We start from the raw sequence: 25,658 nt of genomic DNA on the forward strand, positions 1-25,658 counted from the left end.
ATAGGGGGATAGAAGACACAGCAAGTGCTCCCTGCCCACTATGGGAGGTCAGGAACCCCACCTAGATATAGGGGGATAGAAGACACAGCAAGTGCTCCCTGCCCACTATGGGAGGTCAGGAATCCCAGCCAGAATGTGTAATCTAAAATTAGATTCTAAAGCCATTGGTTGCAGTTGATGGACTGAATCATTAAATCACCTCATTAAACGTAGAGATGAAAATATCAAATAAAGAAATTAAGGAACAGGCACAATGGTAAGATAAGGATCTGAACAAGTGTGTATGAAATGTGCCAGTCAAAGCAAGAAAGAAAAATACAATTTGAATTAAAAGACTGATACATAAATTTAAGCTCGTAAATCTTCAATTTTCCATGAAGAAAGAAAATGTAAATCTTGATTCTTAAACTGCAATAAATAAATAAATAAACAAATAAATAGATAAACAAACAAACAAATTAATTAATTGATTAATGAATTAAAAAAAAAAATTAAATCATACCGAATGTCCATTACACTTTGACATGAAAAGCTCCACAAGATAGAAAAGGTAAAGACCTGAAAAAGAAATAAAAAAGAAAAACAGAATCAAAATAACATAGACAAGACTCCAGGACATAAAAGGTTTTGTGGAATGGAAACAATATATAAACCAAATATAAACCCCTAATTCAGCTTTGAAAGGGAGAAATCGATCCTTATTTATCTGTGTAAATTATTTTTTTGCCGAATGCAAATAATACTAAAATTGCTGATATACACTGGAGAAGATTACGGTGCAGTATCATCAGCTCTTGACATTGAAATTGGGGTACAATGTATCTAATGCTGATTGAAGCTTTGAAAAGTAACAAAAAAAAAAAAAAAAGGTAAAATTTCAGCTCCAGTTTATAGACCCTGCATCATCAAACAATACAAATTGAGCTTTTTTTATTTAGCGCAATATTCACTAAACGTGTTCAAAGCGCTTTACAAGGGGTCCTTGGTCGACAGCAACACTTCACATGTAGGATGGGACATGAGGCCTGTTAGGCGATATTACAAATTTTTGTTTTGGACAGAGACAAGACAACACTTAACTTACTATAGTTAGTAGTTTAAACATGTGCACAGTTAGAGAATCTGAGTAAAGAACCTTTTCCAAGGACTCAACTATGCGCCGTGCGAGGCTCGAACCCAAGACCTTCCGCTCCGAAAACGATGGTCTTACCACAAGACAATATTATAGCCGCACTCATAAGAATCCGTCTATACATCCTGTTACTAAAATAGCCATGCCACCTTATGATTCAATATGTAACCTATTCATTGTTGGTAATTTGACCGAACAACTAGTTACACACTTCCCAAGAAGTTTTGAACCCGAAGAGAGGATTATGCGACGTCGCGACTTCTGCCTCCCACAGGGGCAGAGAAGTGACGTCAGACCTTGTACTCTTCGGTTCTAAATTCCTTGGAAGTGTGTATGCATCCAGCCTTTTAGAGGACTAATATTGAATAAGTTACATCACGGCGTCTAAACTGCACTATAAATCTGACCGTTTAGTTTCCCGCTGTTCCGAGCGCCGACGTAACCTCACCCGACAGGTAACCGGGGTCAACAGCGGTCAGCCGATATCAATTCCCAGAACGTAGATTTGACGTGCATTGGGTGATACCAATGGATGATTTCCGTACCAATTAACCTCACGATCTTCGTGACAATGCAATTCCACCCAAAATGCAAAGAATTCTCGCAGACCTCCTCTTTCCATCCGTCCAATTTTTATTTCAATATCTCCAGTACTTATTCCACAAGCCGTGATTCAAATTCACCTATTTTTCTATAACATTTAAATAAAATTACTTGTAATTACCTCAGGATTCTAAAAAAACGTTGCTATAAACTTCAAATTTTTTTGGTGTGATTCACAAGGCACAAGTTTTACTACGAAATGAGGTAAGTTTCATTTACTCTTCAGTTTTCATTATTTTGTAATGATTATTTTTCCGCGGTAGGTCAGGTAATAATGATATTACCTCTTTAGCCTTGTTCTTGAAACGTAATATTTCGCTGCGGTTTTATTGTTAATTATATTTTTATTTTTTATTTTTTTTTTCAATGATGAGTTAATTTGATTTTTAAATTGCATAATTTGAATTATCTTGCTAATGTTTAATTTTAAATGACATTGTGTGTTGGGCCTCAACTTAGCTCAACTGCTTGTTAGAATTTTCCTGACCCCCGCCCCCCCCCCTTTCTTTCACCAAATTGGGTGAAGTATTTGGTTGTTTTTTTTTTCCAAATTTTATGTACGCTGTTATGTATGCATGGCTATGAGAAGTAATACAGAGTGTTTTAAAACTCATTTTATTCATTAATTCACTATATCATTGCTTACATCGCTCAGTCAATTTTGAATTTTCTCTTACAGCATGGACCACACAATTGCAAGTCATAACCAAGCAGTGAATTCATTATGTAGGACATGTGGTATGATTTGTTTAACACAGAAATAGAAACGTGCCCGCAAGAAACCATTTAAATGTTCAAATTATTATAATGACATTCTTTTAGTCTCTGGGACTGACACGGCATTGGACAAGCAAGGAGCACACTCATAATTTATGTGTAAAAAGTACACATTATAAAGCACATTGAACACACGACTCATTAGCTTCTTTGTATTTTCTCATTGCCAACACGCTAATAATAAATAAATCAACCTTGAAACGGGTTGCACTTGCATGTTTGATATCGACAGAGTAGAATATAACAACAAACTCCAAAACGCAGGAGAGACTTTCAAATCTCATGCACGAGCCACTCACCCTCAGGGATGGTCTTATTGCCTCTGAATTGGACAGAATACCGCATTACACAACAGGCTTACCACAGCAGATCATTCATTGGCAACCACTGCCACAAATACTTACAAGAAAAAGTCTACACTTACAATTATCCAACAAACAAAGAACTGCACCCACGACCCACTCATCATTGACGACTCATGCAGTATTGGATTAATTTTCGACAATATAAACAAGGCCTATAGTCATGTGCACAACTTTATATCACACACAAAATCGATCAAAGCAGACACAATCCAATATATTCAAAGTGCAATAAAACATTACACGGATACATACAGAAAATATTTTCCAAACAACATAATCCCAAAACAACAACTCCTTGAGTACCACTGCATACCACACATCACTCAATATAAGTTTAGACTTAGACTTCTTGGAGAACAAGGCACAGAGAGCTGTCACCAAACAACAGCAAAATTGGAAAAAAAGAGCATCCGGCATTATCAATGATATGAATAAAATGCGATTTGTCATCAACGCAATGCAGTTAAAGACCAGCCCCAAACTACACTGACGAGTTTGAATGCTCGTAGCGGATTTATTTTTGTTGAGGAAAAATACGTTTTTTGTGAGGAGAAGTATTTACATTTTGTCTTTATAATACATAAAATTCAGACAAATCCATAGCAACGTTTTTTTTTTCTAATTTTTTAAATGTTGCACCCGCTATATTTTTTGTGTAATTTGTTACCGTTCATTGATAACTTATATTGAGAAATCTAGTAATACTATGAAAAAATAAAAAAACACACAGTAAAAGTAGAAAATATAAACTTTTATACCAAGTAGTGATATTTCAACTCATTCAATATGGCTGTCTAACAGACAATAAAACAAAACGTTAAATCGAGTTAAACGGCAATGCCCGTTAGGTAAATTCCTCTCGGTGATTGACCGCTCACCGTGACCGGGTCAGCAGGTGTCAGGAACGGGATAGCAACAAGATATGAAGTGAGTAGAAAAGTGCCAGAAGACAATAGAGAATAAAAATTTTCGCGGCGGTGGTGGGGTTTGAACCTGCGACCTTATTGGTACGACAACTCCGCCTGGCAGGTGAGAGCGTGGCTCTACCGTGTGAGCTATCCACGAACACAAAAATATTCGTTTCAAACCCAAAGTCATTTCTAGATCCCTCTCTCACCCACTTCTTGAGACCGCCGATTCGTTCACCACCATCGCGAAGTAATTTTGACCAGCAGTTAAGCTTAATAGCCAATATTCTCATCACAAACATATAACATAGAAACGATTGAGACATTGAGTATGCTCCGGTGTATGGGGTGAATTTTTAATTCAGAAAAGTGAGTGGAGCAGGCACTTATGTTGGTAGCAACAAGATATGAAGTGAGTAGAAAAGTGCCAGAAGACAATAGAGAATAAAAATTTTCGCGGCGGTGGTGGGGTTTGAACCTGCGATCTTATTGGTACGACAACTCCGCCTGGCAGGTGAGAGCGTGGCTCTACCGTGTGAGCTATCCACGAACACAAAAATATTCGTTTCAAACCCAAAGTCATTTCTAGATCCCTCTCTCACCCACTTCTTGAGACCGCCGATTCGTTCACCACCATCGCGAAGTAATTTTGACCAGCAGTTAAGCTTAATAGCCAATATTCTCATCACAAACATATAACATAGAAACGATTGAGACATTGAGTATGCTCCGGTGTATGGGGTGAATTTTTAATTCAGAAAAGTGAGTGGAGCAGGCACTTATGTTGGTAGCAACAAGATATGAAGTGAGTAGAAAAGTGCCAGAAGACAATAGAGAATAAAAATTTTCGCGGCGGTGGTGGGGTTTGAACCTGCGATCTTATTGGTACGACAACTCCGCCTGGCAGGTGAGAGCGTGGCTCTACCGTGTGAGCTATCCACGAACACAAAAATATTCGTTTCAAACCCAAAGTCATTTCTAGATCCCTCTCTCACCCACTTCTTGAGACCGCCGATTCGTTCACCACCATCGCGAAGTAATTTTGACCAGCAGTTAAGCTTAATTGCCAATATTCTCATCACAAACATATAACATAGAAACGATTGAGACATTGAGTATGCTCCGGTGTATGGGGTGAATTTTTAATTCAGAAAAGTGAGTGGAGCAGGCACTTATGTTGGTAGCAACAAGATATGAAGTGAGTAGAAAAGTGCCAGAAGACAATAGAGAATAAAAATTTTCGCGGCGGTGGTGGGGTTTGAACCTGCGACCTTATTGGTACGACAACTCCGCCTGGCAGGTGAGAGCGTGGCTCTACCGTGTGAGCTATCCACGAACACAAAAATATTCGTTTCAAACCCAAAGTCATTTCTAGATCCCTCTCTCACCCACTTCTTGAGACCGCCGATTCGTTCACCACCATCGCGAAGTAATTTTGACCAGCAGTTAAGCTTAATAGCCAATATTCTCATCACAAACATATAACATAGAAACGATTGAGACATTGAGTATGCTCCGGTGTATGGGGTGAATTTTTAATTCAGAAAAGTGAGTGGAGCAGGCACTTATGTTGGTAGCAACAAGATATGAAGTGAGTAGAAAAGTGCAAGAAGACAATAAGAATAAAAATTTTCGCGGCGGTGGTGGGGTTTGAACCTGCGACCTTATTGGTACGACAACTCCGCCTGGCAGGTGAGAGCGTGGCTCTACCGTGTGAGCTATCCACGAACACAAAAATATTCGTTTCAAACCCAAAGCATTTCTAGATCCCTCTCTCCACCCACTTCTTGAGACCGCCGATTCGTTCACCACCATCGCGAAGTAATTTTGACCAGCAGTTAAGCTTAATAGCCAATATTCTCATCACAAACATATAACATAGAAACGATTGAGACATTGAGTATGCTCCGGTGTATGGGGTGAATTTTTAATTCAGAAAAGTGAGTGGAGCAGGCACTTATGTTGGTAGCAACAAGATATGAAGTGAGTAGAAAAGTGCCAGAAGACAATAGAGAATAAAATTTTCGCGGCGGTGGTGGGGTTTGAACCTGCGACCTTATTGGTACGACAACTCCGCCTGGCAGGTGAGAGCGTGGCTCTACCGTGTGAGCTATCCACGAACACAAAAATATTCGTTTCAAACCCAAAGTCATTTCTAGATCCCTCTCTCACCCACTTCTTGAGACCGCCGATTCGTTCACCACCATCGCGAAGTAATTTTGACCAGCAGTTAAGCTTAATAGCCAATATTCTCATCACAAACATATAACATAGAAACGATTGAGACATTGAGTATGCTCCGGTGTATGGGGTGAATTTTTAATTCAGAAAAGTGAGTGGAGCAGGCACTTATGTTGGTAGCAACAAGATATGAAGTGAGTAGAAAAGTGCCAAAGACAATAGAGAATAAAAATTTTCGCGGCGGTGGTGGGGTTTGAACCTGCGACCTTATTGGTACGACAACTCCGCCTGGCAGGTGAGAGCGTGGCTCTACCGTGTGAGCTATCCACGAACACAAAAATATTCGTTTCAAACCCAAAGTCATTTCTAGATCCCTCTCTCACCCACTTCTTGAGACCGCCGATTCGTTCACCACCATCGCGAAGTAATTTTGACCAGCAGTTAAGCTTAATAGCCAATATTCTCATCACAAACATATAACATAGAAACGATTGAGACATTGAGTATGCTCCGGTGTATGGGGTGAATTTTTAATTCAGAAAAGTGAGTGGAGCAGGCACTTATGTTGGTAGCAACAAGATATGAAGTGAGTAGAAAAGTGCCAGAAGACAATAGAGAATAAAAATTTTCGCGGCGGTGGTGGGGTTTGAACCTGCGACCTTATTGGTACGACAACTCCGCCTGGCAGGTGAGAGCGTGGCTCTACCGTGTGAGCTATCCACGAACACAAAAATATTCGTTTCAAACCCAAAGTCATTTCTAGATCCCTCTCTCACCCACTTCTTGAGACCGCCGATTCGTTCACCACCATCGCGAAGTAATTTTGACCAGCAGTTAAGCTTAATAGCCAATATTCTCTTGTGCTACCAACATATAGCTGTACCACCACATTTCTGAGAATTGATCATGCCCGTAACGGTAGAATTTTAATTCAGAAATTGAGTGGAGCAGGCATTATGTTGGTAGCAAAGATATGAAGTGAGTAGAAAAGTCCCAGAAGACAATAGAGAATAAAAATTATTCGCGGCGGTGGTGGGTTGAACCTGCGACCTATTGGTACACAACTCGCCTGGCAGGTGAGAGCGTGGGCTCTACCGTGTGAGCTATCCACGAACACAAAAATATTCGTTTCAAACCCAAAGTCATTCTAGATCCCTCTCTCACCCCATTCTTGAGACCGCCGATCGTTCACCACCACGCGAAGTAATTTTGACCAGCATTAAGCTTAATAGCCATATATCTTGTTGCTACCAACATAAGATGCCTGCTCCACCACTTTTCTGAATTAAAAATTCACGGCCATACACCGGAGCATACTAATTCCAATGTCTCAATCGTTTCTATGTTATATGTTTGTGATGAGAATATTGGCTATTAAGCTTAACTGCTGGTCAAAATTACTTCGCGATGGTGGTGAACGAATCGGCGGTCTCAAGAAGTGGGTGAGAGAGGGATCTAGAAATGACTTTGGGTTTGAAACGAATATTTTTGTGTTCGTGGATAGCTCACACGGTAGAGCCACGCTCTCACCTGCCAGGCGGAGTTGTCGTACCAATAAGGTCGCAGGTTCAAACCCCACCACCGCCGCGAAAATGTTTATTCTCTATTGTCTTCTGGCACTTTTCTACTCACTTCATATCTTGTTGCTACCAACATAAGTGCCTGCTCCACTCACTTTTCTGAATTAAAAATTCACCCCATACACCGGAGCATACTCAATGTCTCAATCGTTTCTATGTTATATGTTTGTGATGAGAATATTGGCTATTAAGCTTAACTGCTGGTCAAAATTACTTCGCGATGGTGGTGAACGAATCGGCGGTCTCAAGAAGTGGGTGAGAGAGGGATCTAGAAATGACTTTGGGTTTGAAACGAATATTTTTGTGTTCGTGGATAGCTCACACGGTAGAGCCACGCTCTCACCTGCCAGGCGGAGTTGTCGTACCAATAAGGTCGCAGGTTCAAACCCCACCACCGCCGCGAAAAATTTATTCTCTATTGTCTTCTGGCACTTTTCTACTCACTTCATATCTTGTTGCTACCAACATAAGTGCCTGCTCCACTCACTTTTCTGAATTAAAAATTCACCCCATACACCGGAGCATACTCAATGTCTCAATCGTTTCTATGTTATATGTTTGTGATGAGAATATTGGCTATTAAGCTTAACTGCTGGTCAAAATTACTTCGCGATGGTGGTGAACGAATCGGCGGTCTCAAGAAGTGGGTGAGAGAGGGATCTAGAAATGACTTTGGGTTTGAAACGAATATTTTTGTGTTCGTGGATAGCTCACACGGTAGAGCCACGCTCTCACCTGCCAGGCGGAGTTGTCGTACCAATAAGGTCGCAGGTTCAAACCCCACCACCGCCGCGAAAATTTTTATTCTCTATTGTCTTCTGGCACTTTTCTACTCACTTCATATCTTGTTGCTACCAACATAAGTGCCTGCTCCACTCACTTTTCTGAATTAAAAGGAACGGGATACCGTCTCAACTAAACTGTTGTCGTTGTGTACGCTGTGACATATCAATCATAAGGAGGCGTACATATTTTAGTAGCAGGATGTGTATCGGCAGATAGGTGTTTTTTTTGTTTGTTTGTTATTAAGGGATTTACGGCATTTGAAAGACAATGAGGTCATATCAGCGCCAGTAAAAAAAAAGAAGAAAATGGGATAGTCAAAAGTTCTTTAATTACAATTAAAGCATCCAAGAATAAGGCAGACAAAGGGGAATTGGTTCAAATAGGGAACAGATGTAGATTCCAAGAGCACACTATCAGTGTATTTATTTTGAGATCACTAAATGTCCCATCCTGACACAAGCACAGATACCGTCAAATCATACATATATAAAGGGGAAATAATGCAGTGCATAATACAGAGATGAATTCCAAGGAAAAAATTATCATCTCCCAAAACTAACTATGCATTTGACTGTTCCCCTCCCAGCTAGGGTATCCGGCCAGGGCCAGGACAAAACCAAGTAATCTCATTCCAAGACAAAGACAGAAAGCAAATTGGAAAACAGATTTAGGGGGATAGAAGACACAGAAAGTACCTCCCTGCCCACTATAGGAGGTCAGGAATCCCACCTAGATATAAAGGGATAGAAGACACAATAAGTACCTCCCTGCCCATTATGGGAGGTCAGGAACCCAACCCAGTAGGCAGATTCTTATGATTACGGGGTATAAAATAGCAAGGATTGATGATCGTTATTGAAAACCAGCATATATCTAGATCAGAAAATAAGATGCCATCACTCTGACACCAGAATTTCTATTACACAAGGTTTGTATCCGGTCCTCTGTGAAGAGTGCTTTTACACCTTCTTGTGATATGACACTCGCTTTCAGATCGGAAGGTCCTGGGTTCGAGCCTCGCTCGGCGGATAGTTGAGTCCTTGAAAAGACTCTTTACTCACATTCTCTCAGCGTACTCAGGTGTAAAATGAGTGCCTGGCTGTTAACAGCGTTGTCTCTGTCGGGGAAAAAATTGTATTATCGCCGAACAGGCGTCAAGTTTCGTTCTTTATGTTATGTGTTGCTGTTGGTCAGGGACCCCTTGTAAAGCGCTTTAACCACTTTTAGTGGATATTGCTCTATATAAAAGCTCAATTAAAAAAAAAAAGTTTTAATGAGATTGGAACCATTTTGTTTGACATCACATATGATACACCCCACTCAGAAAGATATTACATTGATTACCTCCCAGGATGGCCAGGCCAAAACGTGTGTGTTCTTCTACGACAATCTCTGAGCCATGTCCATCTTCGTGTTGGTGCAGACCGAAAGCCTGAAAGTAAAAATAGGAATTAAGAATGGGATTACTGTAATATCTCATTAGAAAAGCGTTCTCAAATATTGTTTTGTTTTGTTTTGTTTTTAAGCGTTGGACGGCGCTTGAGACACATTTAGGTCATTTCAGCGCCAGTGAAAATGAAGAAACGGAACAGTTAAATGTTCTAGAATTACAATTAAAATGACCTGAGCAAAAGTAAGACGGTTCTCAAAGATTGATTTTGTTTTGTTTTGTTTTTAAGGGTTGGACGGCGCTTGCGACACATTTTGGTCATTTCAGCTCCAGTGAAAATGGAAGAAAATGGAACAGTTAAACGTTCTAGAATTACAATTAAAGCACCCAAGAAAATGGAAGACAAAGAGGAATTTGTTCAAATAGGAAACAGATGTAGATTCCAAGAGCACACTATCAAAATACTTAGTTTGAGATCACCTAAAAGTCTCATCCGGACACCAACATAGGATTAATCTCAACTATTTACAAAATATATCCTAAATAGAATACATAACTAACAAAACTTAACAGAGATGATTTACAAGGGGAAAAATGTCATATCTCATATGAATACTTAACATTTGACTGTTTCTCTCTCAGCTAAGGACTCCGGCAAGGGCCAGGACAAAACCAAGCAATCTCAGTCCAAGAGAAAAACAGAAAGCAACTCGGAAAACAAATATAGGGGATAAAAGACGCAGAGGGAACTCCTGCCCACCATGGGAGGTCAAAGACCCCACCCGGTTCTCAAAGATTACACATTCTTATAGAAACTAATATGTGACCTGCTCACTCAGACAGGTATTCAATCATGGTGAACCAATAAATGCCAAAAGTTCGTTTAAAATTGGACAGACCAGAAAGGGGAGGCTTCAGCTTTTCTCCCGTTATTTCCTCAGTAAAAATATCTTGTTAAAAAAGTCTCATTTATCAAACTATCATTGTATAATTCAATGGCCAAGCGGTACGGTGTCTAGTCGTGTTACAAAAGTCAAGCAATGTCCTGCATGGTAAATTGCCAGATGGGTGGCAGTGATCGTGAAAATCTCTGGTCCCAATAGTGTGTTTTGGGGTTAGGCACTTAAAACATTACCCTACTTTTTAAAATACTATTTGTTCTCAATATTAAATACAAATTTAACCTAGTGTAAAAGACAATAAATTCTTATAAATTTGATTTTAAAATCTACTAAATCACTCAACATTAAGTTATACCATTATGAGGCAATGGTTCACACATGTGCACACATGCTTACACATACAGATACAACACACACCTATAGATAGAATGCGCTTGGCCAAGGAGTTCACAACATTGCCATCCGGAAGTATAACGGACCAACACACAAACTCTGTGTAACCATGAACTTTTATAGTCTGGTTACTACAGTTTAGTGAGAACAACTCACAAACGCGGATGGCAAAAACAATAACAAAGGCCTGAGTGACGTCATCTTCGAACTATCTATACCAATGGTATCAGTGCAAGACGGCGTCAGCAAAAAACATTCCCGGGTACACACACACACATACTTACACATACAGATACAACACACACACACACACACACACATACTTACACATACAGATACAACACACAAACACACACACACACTCTCTTACCAACGGTATCAGATGCAAGACGGCGTCAGCAAACAAAGTCCCCACGGCTAGACCCATGAACAGTGACATCACAGTGTTGTAGACTGACGTGGAAGCACATGGGATAAAGATCAGCCCAAAAATGGCACAAAGGCAGATGAGAGCCGTAGCCAATGTACCATAACCGTACTCTGGAAGGAAAATAATGTTCATTTGAAGTAAAATGCTCATAAGCTCAGCTACAATGGGAGGCCTTCCGAAAGCTCCTCAGACTAACATAAAGATTCTGACAATAGATAGAATGCTCTTGGCCAAGGAGTTCACAACATTGCCATCCAGAAGTATAACGGACCTACACACAAACTCTGTGTAACCATGAACTTTTATAGTCTGGTTAATACAGTTTAGTGAGAACAACTCACAAACGCGGATGGCAAAAACAATAACAAAGGCCTGAGTGACGTCATCTTCGAACTATCTATACACTTCAACAGTCGTAAGGTCACTTCCCTCGTAATGACGCATGGTAACTTAGTAAATGGCTCTAAAATATCGGAACAATGGCGGACGCCCTTATGAAATATTTCTCCGACGAGCATAAAAGCGTATCCAGAGGGAAAAAAAAAAACATTATAAATCTGGGCGAGTGACATCAGACTATTGAATCTAATACTCTTCAACAGCCGTAACTTCACTTCCTTCCTAATGACGCATGGTAACTTAGTAACACTGGCTCTAAACTATCGGAACAATGGCGGACGCCCTTATGAAATATTACTCATAAAAGCAAATCAAGAGGAAAAAAAACCCCCATAAATTTGATCATTTTTTTTTACTTTAACACATTCTGATCACAAGGCATATGAAAAATTCTAGCCAGCATGAAGAATAAAAAGTAATGATTTTCTTTGTTTAGAACCAATTAACCAGTAGATTTTTGACCAATCAAAACATGGAATTTGTGACACATCTTCACACGTGTTCGGACAAACATAATTGGTTGTTTATAGATAGTTCGAAGATGACGTCACTCAGGTCTTTGTTATTGTTTTTTGCCATCCGCGTTTGTGAGTAATGCTCACTGAACTGTATTAACCTGACAATAAAAGTTCATGGATACACACAGCTTTGTGTGTTGGTCCGTTATACTTCCGGATGGCAATGTTATGAGCTTCTGAGCCAAGCGCATACTATCTATAAACAATTTGACCTTTCTCTGATCATCGTTATTGCTTTCATACCGCCGAATGGGTGACAAGTTGTCACACGATTTTCTCGATCATATTATTAACGCTTAAAGTTTACACATAGATGTCTGTGTTGATTTTGTTCATCAAGTGGAAGAACAGTGTGTATTTTACTTAGACACAAACAATCGAGAGCAAAACCTGTGTAGTTTGCTATATTTAACAATCCTTGTCGTTGTTTACATTATGACGACTGTTCGAGAGGCGTGATTATGTAAGTGTCTATAGATAGTTCGAAGATGACGTCACTCATGTGTTTGTTTTTGTTTTTTGCCATCCGCGTTTATGAGTAATGCTCACTGAACTGTATTAACCTGACTATAAACGTTCATGGATACACACAGTTTTGTGTGTTGGTCCGTTATACTTCCGGATGGCAATATTATGAGCTTCTTAGCCAAGCGCATACTATCTATATTCATGTTTTCGTCCAACCAAGTCATCAATCACATTATTTGTTGCTGTCCAACGATTGGATGCTTCTTAACAAATGTAAACACTCTGTTTTGTTTATGAAAATTGTACACATACTCATGTGTCATTCTGAACAAAATGACCAATCGTGATTCTAAATATTTCAAAAGCTGTGAACACTTTTTACTATGTGGGTCATTTTGAGCACACTTTTGCAATGTGACCAATGACCTCGAGCACATGGAAATGTAATATAGATAGTATGGAGATGACGTCACTCAGGCCTTTGTTATTGTTTTTGCCATCCGCGTTTGTGAGTTGTTCTCACTAAACTGTATTAACCAGACTATAAAAGTTCATGGTTACACAGAGTTTGAGTGTTGGTCCGGTATGGCAATGTTGTGAACTCCTTGGCCAAGCGCATTCTATCTATAGATCGTGCCCATTAGCATAATGTACCAGAGTTGTGGTTACGCGTACTTACTTTCCTCGTCTGTTGCTCCTGGTGTTTTTTCAGTAGTCGTGCTGCATTCACCATAAAGACTCTGACTGACCAGGGATGGACAAATCTGTAAGAAGGCTGCTCGGTCGACGGAACTGGACGCGTCATAGAGGGCCATCAGCTGGGCGGCTGAGTAACACTTGGACAAGGCAGAGTTCTAAAATACAGACATAATATATAATTTGTATTAAAACCATCTTCTTACCACCGATAGGAAAATCGTCACATCCGTTACGATGGAATAAACAATAGGGAATGAGATTAGCGGAAGAGTAGCGTCCCTTGATTGGACGTCACCCATAGCCTGTAACGTCACCGGCGGAAAAGTTATTAGAGAGAGAACGTCAAGTTGGTTGTGCGCACGCGTCTCTCGTCCTTTCATTTTGTTATAATTATAGCGATATAAACTCGACACTGTAATGCAGAGCTCATTTTTTCTGAACAAAGTATATGATAAGATATATACTCGTTACTATTTTGTTTGAAAATTCTATTTTTGTGTTGGGTGAGTAGGACGTTTCGGGTCAAATTCTAAAAAACAGATGGTAGGGAGCGAGTTAACCGGTATTTGAATATCGTGGTAAATTAAATGCTTTTGTTTTCTTTGTCTCAATATACTTGCAAACAGCCCCTCCCCCCCCCCCCCCTCCTTCTCTTTTCTCTCTACCCCCCCCCCTCCACCTTCTCTCTCTCTCTCTCTCTCTCTCTCTCTCTCTCTCTCTCTCTCTCTCTCTCTCTCTCTCTCTCTCTCTCTCTCTCTCTCTCTCCTCTCTGCGTCCGGTCTTTCTTGCTATATCCTTACCTATCTACTGCAGGCATAAAACAAAACCATGAAATAAATGTGTTGAACTTTATTATTAAAGGAACGATAAATAAACCTAATAAATATTCAAAGTGTTACTTTTGACTTCTACAACGATGTTTCAAGCTTGATGCAATGGTCAGAATGTGTAATGGCGTTGTTGTTATTATAATAATAATAATAATAATAATAATAATATAATAATAATAATAATAATAATAATAATAATAATAATAATAATAATAATAATAATAATAATAATAATAATAATAATAATAATAATAATAATAATAATAATAATTACGATTATTATTATTATTATTATTATTATTATTATTATTATTATTATTATTATTATTATTATTATTATTATTATTATCATTCTTCTTCTTATTATTATTATTCTAATTATTATTATAATTATTATTGTTATCATTATTATTATTAATATTATTATTATTATTATTATTATTATTATTATTATTATTATTATTATTATTATCATTATTATTATTATTATCATTATTATTATTATTATTATTATTATTATTATTATTACTATTTATTTATTTATTTATTTATTTATTTATTTATTTATTATTATTATTATTATTATTACTTATATTATTATTATTATTATTATTATTATTATTATTATTATTATTATTATTATTATTATTATTGCTAGTTTCGAACGAAACACAATACGTTACACAACGATGAAGCATGTGTAGTAGATGTGTAGTAAACAAACGATAGAGTTTCTATCCACACACCACAGACACAGATCAAAGATATCCGATCTCTTTCAAAATATATATTATATTTTTATGCAAAATATACAGCACTGGTAACATGATGATACTGGATGCAATATTAATGTTGACGATACCAGTGTGTAATGACAAAGGCTGGTGACGACTTTATGATAGTAAACAATAGTGTGAATCAAAATACTGGTTCCAATCCCTTTGAAAGTGTGAAGCCAGTACTCTTTCATAATATATATTAATTTTTCTGCAAAATATACAGCACCGGTAACATGATGATACTGGATGCAATATTAATGTTGACGATACCAGGGTGTAATGACGAAGGCTGGTGACGACTTTATGATAGGGAACAATGATGTGACGTCAAAATACTGGTTCCAATCCCCTTTCATAATAATAAATGTTCATGCAAAGAAAAAACAATCAGTAGGAACGTGATGGTAAAATACATAACTTTTTAAATTGAGCTATATAATATGTATAATATATATATATATATATATATATATATATATATATATATATATATATATATATATATATATATATATATATATCCCAGTTACTATTGTTATAGCAATCGCATGCTCTCCTTTACAGATGCCACTAATCAATCACAAAGTACTTTCCGCCAGATTTAACAGACCCAGCTACCCAATCACTGTTGGGTGGACAGTGGGGTCAGAAAAAAAAATCCTCAAAGTTCATCCGAGATCGATCTCGGTATCTTTGCGTAGGAAGTGGCTGTTCTACCAACTGATCTATAGTGTGCTATAGACTTCTTGTTTGTTTGTTTTAAAGGGTTTTACGGCGCTTGCAACACGTTTAGGTCATATCAGCGGCAGTAAAAAGGAAGAAAATGGGATAGTAAAAACATCTAGATGTACCATTACAAGGACGTGAGGACAAAGTAAGACAAAGGGGAATGGTACAAATAGGGAACAGAAGTAGATTCCAAGAGCACACCATCAGTGTACTTAGTTTGAGATCACTAAAAGTCTCACCCAGACACCAGCACAAGAACCCACTAAGAGGAACACATTCAAATGTTAACAAATCATATGTTAAAAACAAAACATAACAGAGAGATGATTTACAAGGAAATAAATATCATCTCAAAACGATAACTACACGTTCGACTGTTTTCCTCCCAGCCAAGGTCTCTGGTAAGAGTCAGGACAAAACTAAGTCATCTCATTCCAAGACAAAGACATGGAAAGAATGGGACTGCTGCCCAAATAATGCCATTCAGGAACCCAAAGAAGAACTGCCAAGCGGAGTAAATCTCCCCAGGAAAGATTGGTTGACACTGAACCGGCAAGGTCTAAAGTGGGGAAAACCAAAACAACCTTACAAAAATGGGGACTTTCTTCAGACTGCCGATGTCAATGTGGACACACGGCTCAACACATGGACCACATCCTTCACGAGTGCGAACTTGGACCACATATCAGTGATATGGACCTGAGAGGCTGCACCCCTGAAGCCATCCAATGGATCCACCACTGGCGCGACATGATATGATGAAAGACAGATGGCAATTGGAAAACAGGGATAGGGGTATAAAAGACACAGCAGGTACCTCCCTGCCCACTATGGGAGGTAGGGAACCCCAGCCAGCTACAGACTTCTTCCTTGTCGGTCTGGGACTGACGCCATTATGTATTTTAGCAGTACTCACTACCCGTACGAATGAGTTCATTGACAACAGTTAACACTCACCACAGGGGTCTGGCGCTTCACACGTGATTTACTCACACTCTCAGACAGAGTTCCATCAATAATATTGACGCTTCTTCTTCGGCGTTTGTGATTGTGGCCAGAATGGTCGTCCTCCTCAGACTTGGCACTCCCGGGTTGGATCTTCAGTTTTGTCATCAAAGACTCAAAATCTACCGGAAATTTAAAAAAAGGATGACTACAAGTAAAATATGAAATTTATTAAAAGAAAAAAAGTAAATTATTTGATTTTAAAAAAAAAATAAAGCTGTGGGATAATACCATATTTTATGAGTTAGAAAATCATGACAGAAAGAGAAATAGAATCAAACCAAAAAAATCCCAAACAAACAAGAAAACAAACAAACACACACACACACACACGCACAAACATACACACACATACACATACACACAAATACACACGCACACAAATTTACAAGGCTTGTAAATGGGCTGAGAATTACCAGAGTTTTCTGATTTTACCAATTTTCAATAAGATACTAGATTTGGAATATTTCCTCTTGATATGGAGTCAGGTTAGAATAGTGCCGATTTTTAAAAAGGAAGATGAACGAGACTTGAACAATTGCAGAGGAATAACTATAATGAGTTACATAGGAAAACTGTTTACAAGACTGATGAATGAATGACTAAACACATGGGTGGATGGAAATTTATTTTTAAAGGGTTTTACGGCGCTTGCAACACATTTAGGTTATATCAGCGCCAGTAAAAAGGAAGAAAATGGGATAGTAAAAAGTTCTAGAATTACAATTAAATCATCCAAGAAAAAGTAAGACATAGGGGAACTGGGAACAAATAGGGATCAGATGTAGATTCCAAGAGTACACCACCAATGTACTTAGTTTGAGATCACCTATAAGTCTCATCCGGACACAAGCACAAAATCCAACAAAGAGGAATACACTCAAATGCTTACATTAAACATTCAAAAAATATAATGATACATGGCAGAGAGATGGTTTACAAGGAAAAAAATATCTCCCAAAACAATAAAAATACATTTGATCGTTTCCCTCCCAGCCAGGAATCCGGCTAGAGCCAGGACAAAACCAAGTAATCTCATTCCAAGACAAAGATAGAAAGCAGATTGGAAAACAGATATAGGGGGATAGAAGACAAAGTAAGTACCTCCCTGCTCACTATGGGAGGTCAGAAATGGATGGAGATAATGTGGCGAGGTTTCAATATGGATTTAGGAAGGGAAGGAGCACATCAGATTGCCTTTTTATTCTACACCGGCTTATTGAGATATTGTTATTTAAAGGGAAGAAGCTGCATTGTGCGTTTATCGACTATGAAAAAGCATATGGCCTTATTGACAGATCTGCGTTATTTACAAAATTGATCAAATCCGGTGTGAGCTCAAAATTTGTCAAGTTATTTAGAAATATGTATTCAAAGGTAGAGCTGGTCATTGGGGGAAAAGGTCAACAACAATTTTTAAAAGCGATCAGCGGATTACTACAGGGTGAAAGCACTTCACCACTTCTGTTTTCACTGCTATTAAGGATCTTGAAAGTAAAATGAATGATGAATCCATTGGATTAAAATACAGGATATTACAATTAAATTACTTGTGTTTGCAGACGACATGGCAATAATTTGTGAAGCAAAAGAGGGTGTGCAGAAAGAATTAGATTGTTTACAAGAATACTGTACGCAATGGGGAAATAAGGTGAATATCAGTAAAACAAAAGTCGTAGCATTCAAAGGGGGAGGAAAAACTGGTAACAAGACAAATGGTCATATCAGGGTAAAAGTATTGAAGTATTTTCTTCATTCACGTATCTAGGCTGTCATTTTAGAGCATCGGGGGTCACAAAATATATAGAGGAAGTAACAAACTCAGCCAGGAGAGCTCTATTCTCACTAAGAAAGTATTTTAACACTAGCACAGAAATTTTACCACAGATGCAAATGAAACTGTTCAATAGTACCATCTTACCAATACTGAATTATGGGGCAGAAATATGGGGTTTAAAAAGAGCTGATCTGAGATTTCGCCTTGGTTTTCTTAAATCCATTTTGTGTGTTAAATCCAGCACACCAAACTGTTTTGTTTTCGTTGAATTGGGGGTATGTCCTTTGCATATTGAAAGGAAAATGAAATTTATTAAGTATTGGAGTGGTGGATACCTCAAACGGTAGAGTCACGCTCTCCCCGGCCAGGCGGAGTTGTCGTACCAGTAAGGTCGCGGTTTCGAGCAACCATCGCCGCCGCGAAATTTATATTCTCTATTGTCTTCCTGCACTTTTCTACTCACTTCATTTCTTGTGAAACGTTGGTTAAAGCTTATTCGCCCAGAAAATAATTTTTGCTCATTTACCCATGCATTATACAAAGAACTTGTGCAATTGAATATCAATGAAACAAATGCAACAACTTGGGTAAGCCTGGTGAAGCAATTGCTGGAAAGAAGTGGAATGAGCCAGTAGGGTAAGCAAAATGTAAGAAATGAAAGTTACTTGAATGATATGTTTTTACAAGAGTGTCACGCTGAGATGTCGATGACGACGTCTGGACGGCTGTATAAACACATTAAAGACACCTTTGAGTTAGAACCATTTATGAAATTGTGTAATAATTATTACAGAGTTGGCATCTCAAAATATCAGATTAAAAAATCTCATTTACTATTAGTCTTATGTTGGTTAAGGCTGAATATAAGAATCATAATGTATAATGATGATGATGATGATGATGATGATGATGATGATGATGATGATGATGATGATGATTGTGATGATGATGATGATGATGATGATGATGATGATGCTGATGATGATGATGCTGATGATGATGATGATGATGATGATGATGATGCTGATGATGATGATGCTGATGATGCTGATGATGATGCTAATGATGATGATGCTGCTGATGATGATGATGATGATGATGATGATGATGATGATGATAATGATAATGATAATGATAATGATAATGATAATGATAATGATAATGATAATGATGATAATGATAATGATAATGATAATGATAATGATAATGATAATGATAATTAATAATAATAATAATAATAATAATGATGATGATGATGATGATGATGATGATGATGATGATGATGATGATGATGATAATGATAATGATAATGATAATGATAATGATAATGATAATGATAATGATAATGATGATAATGATAATGATAATGATAATGATAATGATAATGATAATGATAATGATAATTAATAATAATAATAATAATAATAATGATGATGATGATGATGATGATGATGATGATGATGATGATGATGATGATGATGATGAATAATAATAATAATAAAAATAACTAATAAATAAATGAATAAATCAATAAATAAGTAAATAAATAAATAAATAAACAAATAAATAAATAAATAAATTAACTTATTAATTTATTCACCGTGAACATCTAGTTTCTTTTTGTCGTCAGAAAACTTCTCGAATATATTGTCAATAAATTGATTCTTTGCTGGAAGAAGCCTGCAGGACTTCTCTATGTGGGAACCTGTGGACAGAAACAAAAAATATTACAAGAATTTGTCAAGGTAGACACAAAGACAACGTTTAAAAATAGATATAATCAAAACATTATAATATAAGGGGCAGCATAGCTCAGAGGTACGGTCTTTGCTTCGTACCCGAAAGGTACAGAGTTGGACTACCAGCCTCGTTGTATGGCCTTGAGCAAGTCACCTTGCCCTAGCTCACTTTGCGGTGCTGCACTGCGGCTGACGTCTGGGTTATTCCAGTCTTCGCTTGGAATAGACCCTGAAGACAAATTTCCCCCCGGCGATGAATAAAGGGAATTTTATTTTATTTATTCATTTAATATCACTCTTCAGAGCCAAGAGGCGCATAAAGCCGGAGTTTATCCCGAATTCTACTGCGTGAAACGGACAATATTAATGGTTTTCTACCCTTTGGATAGGACGATCGCAAAGTAATTTCCGTCAGATCTAAAACAGACTCAGCAACCCAATCATTGTTGGGTGGACAGGGGGGGGGGGTGACCCAATTTCGGCTTCACCCGGAATCGACCCCAGTCCCTTTTCGTGTGAAGCAAGTGATCTACCAATTGACCAATCGGGACCCTCGTGCCAATATTAAGACTAAAGGTATAGATAGTATGCGCTTGGCTAAGAAGCTCATAACATTGCCATCCGGAAGTATAACGGACCAACACACAAAACTGTGTTTATCCATGAATGTTTATAGTCGGGTTAATACAGTTCAGTGAGCATTACTCATAAACGCGGATGACAAAATACAATAACAATGACCTGAGTGACGTCATCTTCGAACTATCTATAGAGGTCTATAGTGTGAGAGACTTACTTACTTACTTATCCGAACCAGAGACCACCCGAACTCTAGCCCTTCGGTCATAGTGTGAGAGACACCATGCACCATCAGCCTTGAGACAATTTAGGTTTATTACCCACTTGTTTCCAACTCCCCTGTTACCGGGTACACTCCCCACTGGAATCCACCTCTCATAGTCCTGGATTCATTCACTCTCGACTGGAATCCACCTCTCATAGCCCTGGATTCATTCACTCTCGACTGGAATCCACCTCTCTGAGTCTTGAGTTCGCTCCAAACTGATTTGAATCTCCCATAGTCCAAGGTTTTCCCCCAACAAATGCCCACCCACCAATATGTTCGGGTTCAATTCCCACTGGTGTCCACATCCCACAGTCCCAGGGTCACTCTCAACGTGTGATCACCCGGCTATGTGGTCTAGTAGTATGACACTCGCTTTCGGATCGGAAGGTCCTGGGTTCGAGCCTCGCGCTCGGCGCATAGTTGAGTCCTTGGAAAAGACTCTTTACTCACATTCTCTGACCGTACTCGGGTGTAATATGAGTACCTGGCCGTTAACAGAGCTGTCTTTGTCCGAAAACTTGTAATATCGCCTACTTGTCCCGTCCTACATGTTAAATTTTGCTGTTGACCAGGGACCCTTGTAAAGCACTTTGAGCACATTTAGTGGATATTGCTCTATATAAAGCCCAATTCTTAAAACAAATTTTTAAGCCCATTTAGATTTGGGTTACTCTCCACTGGGTGTCTGTTTCCTCAGCCATCTCGTGTATCTTATATTATAGTCCTTTGATCATTCCCCATTGGTGTCCATCCGTACTCTCCACTGGCGTCCACCTCACACAGTTCTGGTTTACTCCCCATTGATACCTCCCATAGTCTCGGATCCACTCACTATTCTCTTGTATCCGTATATCTGAGTCCCGGGTTCGCACCCAACTGGTGTCCGTCTTATATTTTTCGATCCAAGGTTTACTATCCACTTGTGTCCATCTTCCCTCGTCCCAGGTTCAATGACCTCTGGTGCCGACCTCCCGCAGTCCCACGTTCAGTCCCCACTTTTGTCACCAGAGGTAATAAGGGGTAAGTCTCCACTGGGTGTCTCCTTCCTCAGCCTTGGGTTCACTCCCCAGTATTGTCCACATCTCACGGTCCCTGGTTCACACGCCACTTGTATCTCATCCTATAGTCTTGTGTACATTCCAGATTGATGTACACCTCCCATAGTCCCAGGTTCATTACCCACTCATGGTATCCACTAATTGGTGTCATGGGTTCGTTCTCTATTGGTGTTCCCTTCAAATAGTCCCAAGTTCACTCCCCACTGGTGTCAGCCTCAGATAGTCTCATCTTCACTCTCCCCTAGGTGTCTTCTTCCAGTTTCAATCTCCATTCATCGGTATCCACATTCCATAGTCCCGAGTTTAGCCTCCCCCCCCCCCCCCCCCCCCCAAACCCTGAACATCAGTAATCAAAAACATTACATATGGCATATTTGGACATACGAACACAAGCTCACACGTATCCAATTTCACACACACAAACACACAAACACACACACTGCACATACATACATTACACACATATATACACACACACAAACACACACACAAATTATATATATATATATATATATATATATATATATACATATATATTATAGGATATCGTACATACGTACACATTCAATATACACACACGCACACACACGCATACATACATACATACATATATATATATATATATATATATATATATATATATATATATATATATATATATATATATATATATATATATATTTAACCGAGCATATTGCAATAGAACCCAAATTCACTGAACCATGAAAACAAAAGAAATCCTGCTGAGAATTCAAACGATTAAAACATTTGGAAATTTCTATATATAAGATTACTTCCATTCACCAACGTAAAATATTTTAACCGAGTTTATATCATTTTTTTGCTATCACGGAATATAACAAAAAGCGCTGTTCTCAAAGGTCTTTTTTCTCATTAACCCAACACAACGAACCCATATACCCTGTCACAAATCTGTGTCAGTACGACAAATTCTATAAGACTGGAAAGTAGCCAATGTAACTACCATTTATAAAGAAAGATTTAAAAAAAACTCCACAAAAATCTCAAAATTACAGACCTACTACTTTAACTCACTCAATCCTAGAGATTTTTGCTAATTTTCAAAATTGGGCAAAAATGTATTAAAAATGAGCATGTACATAGATAGTTTTATTCAACTACGACCAACATGTGTAAACGAAAAACATTAACTTTAATACTGCTAATACTACGCCAATAATTTGTCTCAGAAAAATGTAATAAATAGGCATGGGATAAAAGTAACCCGGGTAAACTACGGATATAGTCCTTGTTAGGGTTGAGTGAGTTAATGTGTATTTTATGAAAAGATATGGCATCCATTCTCAAAGTGTTTCTTTCAACGTATTTTGTTGACCAAGGAAGGGGAAACCCGGAATTCCACATTATCTGTAATTGTTACGTTAAATGAAGCTTCCATTCTGTTTGACTATTTTATATATTTCTTCTAACTCCAATCAGCAACAATTGCGTATACCTCCCATCGCCCCGGGTTTACTTTATATTCACTTGTATCCATATCTGAAGTCTCCGGTTCGCTCCTCATTATTGTTGTCCTTCCATTTGTTTTTATCCCAGGTTTACTCTCCACGTGTGTCCACATCCCCTAGTCCCAGGTCCACTCACCTCTGGTGCCAGCCTCCCACAGTCCCAGATTCAGTCCCCACTTTTGTTCACCCGAGGTATTACGGGGTAACTCTCCACTGAGTGTCTTCATCCTCAGCCTTGGGTTCACTCCCCAGTATTGTTCACATCTCACAGTCCCTGGTTCACTCACCACTGGTGTCCATCCTAGACAGTTCTGGATTCTCTCCCAAATGGTGCCCACCTCCCATGGTATCTGGTTCACTCCCCACGGGTGCCCACCTACTAGACTGGTTCACACTCCACTGGAGTGGATTTCGACGGATTTCGGTAGATTTCAGAGGACATAACACTATAAACAACTTCACGTATACAAACCTTGAGACAGAAGATACAAAACACTATAGGCGACATCTTGAATACAAACCTTGAGACAGAAGATATAACACGATGACATCTCAAATACAAACTTTGAGACAGAAGATATAAAACATTATAGACATCTCGTATTCAAACCTTGAGACAGAAGATATAAAACACTATTGACAACATCTCGAATAAAAACCTTGAGACAATATGATGGCATCTCAAATACTAACATTGAGATAGAAGATTTAAAACACTATAGACGACATCTTGAATACAAACCTTGAGACAATAGATATATAACATGATGACATCTCAAATACAAACCTTGGGACAGAAGATATAAAACATTATAGACGGCATCTCGAAAAAAAAAAACCTTGAGACAATAGATATATAACATGATGACATCTCAAATACAAACCTTGAGACAGAAGATATAACAAGACTGACGACACCTCATACAATCTGTCAGCATCCACATAACCCCTCACGTCCCCTCCCAGGTAGTACAAAATCCCATCGGAGCTCAGGCACTGGAGAGAAAAGAAAATAGGAAAAATAAAAAAGAACTGAAAAAGTGTTTCATAATTCCAGACAAAGCAAGAAAAAAAATACAAACACAAAAAAAAAAAAAAAAAAAAAAAGTCATCCCAAAACATTGGTCTTCCTCGACTATGTCGTGGTCTCGTGGTATGAAATTCGACTTCGGACAGGAAGATCAAAGGTTCAAGTCCCGCTCTGAATAGCTCATTGTTGGGTCCTTGGAAAAAGCCTTTTACTAAAATTCACCCAGGGTGAAAAATGAGTACCGTGTCGTTAACAGCAGCGTTGTGTTTGTCGGAAAAAAAAAGTATTATCGCTTAACAGGCGTCCAGTTTCGTCGTACATGTTAAATGTTGCTGCTGGATAGTGAGCGGACCCTCGCAAAGCGTTTAATGTGCCTTTAGCTTAGTGGATATTGCGCTGTATAACTGCTCCTGTTTCAAAATGCTGCAGTTTACTGCATTAGTCAATAGTTTGTGTGGTATTAGATTATTGTCACAAATTGTTGATTTTATGTCATTATTTTATTGTCAATGCAAAGCACATCGACCACGACATCGTCATGGTTCAGCGCTATAGGAATGCTGTTTAATAATAATGATGATGATGATAGTAATGATAATAATAATAATAATAATAATAATAATAATATAATAATAATAATAATAATAATAATAATAATAATAATAAAAATAATAATAATAATAATGATAATAATAATAATGATAATAATAATAATAATAATAATAATAATAATAATAATAATAATAATAATAATAATAATAATAATAATAATAATAATAATAATAATAATAATAATAATAATAATAATAATAATAATAATAATAATAATAATAATAATAATAA

The 25,658-nt window shown here is 38.0% G+C and overlaps 1 protein-coding gene across 4 annotated transcripts in view; it reads right to left on the bottom strand.

Annotated features, from left to right (window-relative positions):
• The window catches only part of LOC144975423 (zinc transporter ZIP4-like), a 123,116-nt gene that overhangs the window by 12,937 nt on the left and 84,521 nt on the right, over positions 1 to 25,658 (bottom strand). For 2 of the 4 annotated variants that reach the window (XM_078919476.1, XM_078919475.1), the window contains exons 4-11: positions 24,670 to 24,781; positions 20,252 to 20,356; positions 19,317 to 19,376; positions 16,827 to 16,996; positions 13,512 to 13,686; positions 11,388 to 11,557; positions 9,677 to 9,764; positions 503 to 558 (exon numbers count right to left, since the gene is read on the bottom strand). In XM_078919476.1, the coding sequence (XP_078775602.1) occupies positions 503 to 558; positions 9,677 to 9,764; positions 11,388 to 11,557; positions 13,512 to 13,686; positions 16,827 to 16,996; positions 19,317 to 19,376; positions 20,252 to 20,356; positions 24,670 to 24,781 (936 nt within the window). The remainder of the gene's footprint in view (positions 1 to 502; positions 559 to 9,676; positions 9,765 to 11,387; positions 11,558 to 13,511; positions 13,687 to 16,826; positions 16,997 to 19,316; positions 19,377 to 20,251; positions 20,357 to 24,669; positions 24,782 to 25,658) is intronic. The other 2 variants (XR_013645912.1, XM_078919477.1) reach the window with 1 other exon arrangement.

The sequence above is a fragment of the Berghia stephanieae genome, chromosome 6 (assembly GCF_034508935.2).
Source record: "Berghia stephanieae isolate SIO BIC M18660-M18661 chromosome 6, UCSD_Bste_1.3, whole genome shotgun sequence".
NCBI lineage: Eukaryota > Metazoa > Mollusca > Gastropoda > Nudibranchia > Aeolidiidae > Berghia > Berghia stephanieae.